Source organism: Lactuca serriola, chromosome 6 (assembly GCF_051521515.1).
Source record: "Lactuca serriola cultivar US96UC23 chromosome 6, Lser_US96UC23_V15, whole genome shotgun sequence".
NCBI lineage: Eukaryota > Viridiplantae > Streptophyta > Magnoliopsida > Asterales > Asteraceae > Lactuca > Lactuca serriola.
This window is the reverse complement of record NC_136413.1, coordinates 61731916-61736814: the sequence shown is the minus strand read 5'-3', so window position 1 is coordinate 61736814 and position 4899 is coordinate 61731916. Positions and strand designations below refer to the sequence as shown.

The following is a 4899-nucleotide window of genomic DNA, read 5'->3' as shown; positions in this document are numbered from 1 at the left end:
AAAATTTGGTCCCTAATCTCGCCTAAAATTAATATGCTACCTAAAATGATAAAATGACTAAATTATGTTCCCTTTTTATGCAACTTGCCAGTATGGAAATAATGTCCATGCTCTCTCATCTTTTGCAGAAGATAAGGATATGAATGTACGGGTTTTTAGGGGAAAAAACCAAGGGAAATTAAATGGAATATAAAAGCAAGAAATTAAATATCCTCCTATAATTTCTTCCTATCATCTTTCTACCCATGCCAAATGATGACATATATCATATTTAATTTTCCTTACTAATATTTTAATTCACTTGTTACCATTTAACATGGATAACACAATTCAAACATAAAAAAAATGGTTTGAAAAGGCAACCGAGGCAAAAATGGTTGATAAACGGTTGAGTCAAATCCATAAATTCTTTAACATTGTAGATCAACCCCACCAATGGATGGGTATTATTTTATAAAACAATAATCCAATAAAACTTAAAGTTGATTGCTATTGTATAATTTTATTTTATAAAAAGATTATACTTAATGAGTTTAGTAAAATAATAAAAATATATTGTTTTTTTATTGTTTTCAATAACTGGCCCAATTATATGTTAATAAATGCTTTGCGACAATTTGGTCAAGTGATTGGTGGGGGTTTCTTCTAGAAATGGGGGATTTAACTTACCAAATGACAAGTCCAAGAACATGCATTTAAAGATAGGTTGCTAAAAGTCACAAACTTTCATTGAGATCCGAACGAACTTAATAATATCAAAATGTTGGTTCCTCTATATTTTTTTAAGTGAAACTATTGACTTTTTCTTATAAACCAACTATTATGTATGTCAAATTTATAAACTTTTTTCAAAATACATCGTCATTAATAATAAATGGTTATTTTGTTATATATAACACTAGCAAAATCTGAGCTAAGTAACTGAAGTTCAAAGGTATTGAACATTGGACAAAAAGAGACGTCGAACATTGGACAATAAATGGAATATTAGAGACGTCGCCCAAAACGCTATTTGATTTCATATGAATGTAACATATTCTTTTCACAAACAAAATTATTTTAAAATATCTCGGATTCAAAATATCGTGTTTTAGGTTAGTATAGATCAATGACAGAAAAACTAATATTAATATTGTGCTTATTATACCCATACATCCACTGTCAAGTCAAATCTCCATTCACATGGAATCATGTTTACAAAAAATCTAAATATCTTGTCATAATATTCATGAAAATAGATAAAATAATTCTTTAAATAATGCATATCTTTATGTATATACTAAGTTCTTATTTCATAGCCGAATTACATGATTTAGCAAGCATATAAGTTACAGGAAAAGTATCGTAACATAACATTTATGTAAGAGATTATACTAACACAAGAGAAATATTTTATAATCCTTGAGACGGGTGTTACTCAAACTTGAAGAGTATCCTAAGAAGAAATCGAACATCGATAAAAAAAAATATACTTTTTATTAAATTAAGAAAAATATGGATAAGTAAAAAAAATGAAAACAATTGTTTTCAGTACGTTAGCATTTAATCCAAACATCAAGAAGCCGTGACCGTTGGAAACAATTATTTATAACTTCTGACACACTCTTTTCCAGTTTTAACCCCACAGTCACATGCTATTCGCCGTTTTCCAAAACAACCACCCTTTTGTTTACAAACATTTACAACTTTGCCACCTTTTTTCCCGCCATCCATATTACACTTACACATACATTATTACAATACAGCCCTTATAAATTTCATATGTACCAACTTTGCCACCTATGGTTCCCACCATTTATAAGAAAACACAATATAAAGATATATGTGGAGGAGCACATGGTAAGCATTGAATATTTAAGTTCAAATCTCAACTAAGGTAGATGGTGACATGTCTATCGTTTCATCATTTAATTTAATTTTATTTGATGAATTTTATATACTTTTAATGAGATAGTTAAATATGAAATCACGACATATATCATAATTTTAATTGATATAAATTTTTATAGGCATAAAAAATAAGAAGCAATTTAATTTCTCTGTATTAAAAATAAATCACTTCACGTGATACTCTTAAAAAGGAATCACTTGATAATAACATTTAATAAAGTAAATATATTAAATTCCGTTGGATTTCTCTTTGAAAATTAATAATAAAAAAACTAAAATTGCTACATACTTAGTAATAACATCAAAAAAGCATTATATGTCCTTTAGATATTTAATACAATACCAAAGATTATAATAAATTAAATTAATCAGGTAAAAATTAAGATTCGATTAAATATAATTAATAAAGTAAATAAAGTATTATCTAATGAATATAATAATTTTATAAACCCAAAATTCAAAAAATAAAAATAAAAATCAAATAAATCTAAGTGGTTGATGATATTGATAAAAAAAATATTATTTTAAACTTATTTTACTTTACATTACATAATAAATTAAATAAAGTAATAAAAATTATAAATTCTCTATATTTCATTTTCAATTCATATCTCAAAAAGGCCGATTTCTATTTTACAGGGGCCTAAGTGTACATATCTAATACCCAAAGTATCCACAGAACAATAATAACCTAACCTATCAATGACAGGTAGGTCTACATTATGAACCATGAGGACCACTCCATCTTAATCCAGCCCACTTTTTCAACTTGCCAACTCACCAACCGGGTCAGACTTGGGCCCCACATATCATAGCCACGTTGGAACACAACAATATGAGCTGGCATACGACTTTTTTCTATCAAAATCTCACCACGTGTCAGCCATTTATTCGCTGGAAAGCCTCGACCTCCGGTAAGACCTACCAAGTTTCATGGATAACTCAACAAGGACCTCCCATGTCGCATCACCGATTTCCATGTCGTCGTGAAAAAGAAGGGCCCGCCGGAGTTGTGGGTCCCACAAGTTTCGCTGGATCGCTGAGAGGTTTGTCGCCGCCACCTTGTCAAGTACGGCGCCAAGTTTCGCTACGTCTTTCTCCCTCACCGTTAAAGATATCTCCGACCATGGCACGGTGGTTTCATACGGCAGACGGATGCCGTCGGCTATGATCACCGGAACGCAACCTAACGCCACGGATTCCACTAGCCGGGGACTCCATGGTGCCCATCCTAATGGGCACAAACAAAACACCGATCGAACGATTTCCGATTGATATCCAGCAAACCGGTGTCTCTTCAAGTAAAACCTCCGGTCATTTCCGTATTTCCGGAGTATCTCCGTCCTCACACGCCTGCAAATCAATTTTGAGCAACTGTTACATCAAATTTCATTAACATAACGTAAAAAGTTGAATCGATTGGAAATGGAGTTTGGCATTAATTACTTGCTGTAGTAACGTCCACTGACGTTTTTGGGGTGAACTTCCATTTTCCCTCGAAAAAACACGAAAATATCCCGGCGACCTTCAATCGGCGACTTTGACAGCGTTGACTGAACATCTTCCGGGGAGATGTAAGGTGGGATAACGATATTCTCGACGTCTTGACATGGATGCTTGTATTTAACGCCGAACGTCTGTAAAATGATCGAATTCTTCATGAAATCGGGTATCCCGTCAGCCATAGCTCGATCCTCCTGATTTTCAGACAAAAAACCAAACATTCAGCAATCTGTTATTAAACAAAATTTTAGCAAACGAAATTATGGCAGCAGTGCATTTTGTAATGTTACCATGGCATGGAAACAAGCTCCATAATCGTGTGAGGCAACGAAGACATGGTCGGATCCATTGCTTCGTTTCCAGAATGGTAGCTCCGATGAGATGAGCTCAACGGCGGAGGATAGAAGAGCACGAGCGTGTCCGATGGCGGGAAAGCCATTAACGGTGCTGAAGTTGCAGGAAACGTAAACAGGGACGAAGAAGAAATCAGCCTCCGATGGGTCAAACGTCCGAACATCGCTTTTCATCAACGCTTTATGAATCGCCACCTCCGAAGCAAATAGATGATTGTTACATCGTTTGTTTGATAGCCAATCGCTGTTGTATTTCGAGGGTAATTCGTATACATACACCTTCAAATCCTTCAACAAACCTGCAAATCGAAACAAATTTTATTAAATCGAATCAAATCAACCCTACAAAAACTTATTAATCAAATTATCAGATGCAAACCTTGATTAATTCTGGGTTGTTGGGGAACTGATTCGGAAAGGGCACGAGAAACAACATTGGATTGAGTGTGAGAGATTATCGTTTTCTTCAACGAATTCGTACTGGGTTCATGATTGTTGAGAAACTTAGCGAAGAAGTAAAACGAGAGGGAAAACCAGAGAAGCCATTTGAAGTATCTGAAGCAAAAGGGTTTTTCTGGTTTCGAATTTCTGGTTCGAAAGAACTTCATCCTCACGTAGAATCCCTTCCTGTTCTTCGTGGATCTATGAAGCTCCACCATTGTTGAACATCAATAAGATATTTAAATGACCATGAAAATTTCAGATTAGATGGGTGTTCGTTCTCCAATTTGGTTGAGATGAAGCTTTCGTTTATGGTTGAAGAAGTAGAGATCACGAAAAACCAAATTATGATGATGATGGTGGGTTTGTTGGAAGACCGTTTTCCCTTGAATAAAAAACTGCAAATTGATTGCAATATAATTTTTCAATTTTTTATGAGTAAATTCATCGAACATTAAACAAGGGTGTTTGAGGAATGCTGTTTTCAAGATCATCAATGGAGGTACGTCTTGGTTTTGTGAAAAGACCGTTGAATGTGAAATGACAAAATTGCCCTTTTTGCTGGATGGGTATCTTAAATGTGTATTGATGGGTTGTACTCTCAGGTCAAATAGCCATTCAGATATGTGAATTTTTAGTGGATTTTATTAATTTTAAATATATCAAATTGAATATAAATTAAAATAAGACATAAAATAATTAATTAGGGATA

The 4899-nt window shown here is 33.6% G+C and overlaps 1 protein-coding gene across 1 annotated transcript; it reads right to left on the bottom strand.

The window, feature by feature from the left end:
* Nucleotides 1-2457: 2457 nt before the first annotated feature.
* On the bottom strand, nt 2458-4684 carry LOC145058697 (putative glucuronoxylan glucuronosyltransferase IRX7). Its single transcript, XM_079006601.1, has 4 exons — nt 4126-4684; nt 3684-4045; nt 3337-3587; nt 2458-3243 (listed from the first exon to the last, which is right to left on the bottom strand). The coding sequence occupies exons 1-4, from the start codon at nt 4403-4405 to the stop codon at nt 2778-2780; spliced, it is 1359 nt and encodes a 452-aa protein (XP_078862727.1). The 5' UTR covers nt 4406-4684; the 3' UTR covers nt 2458-2777.
* Between the last annotated feature and the right edge of the window lie 215 nt (nt 4685-4899).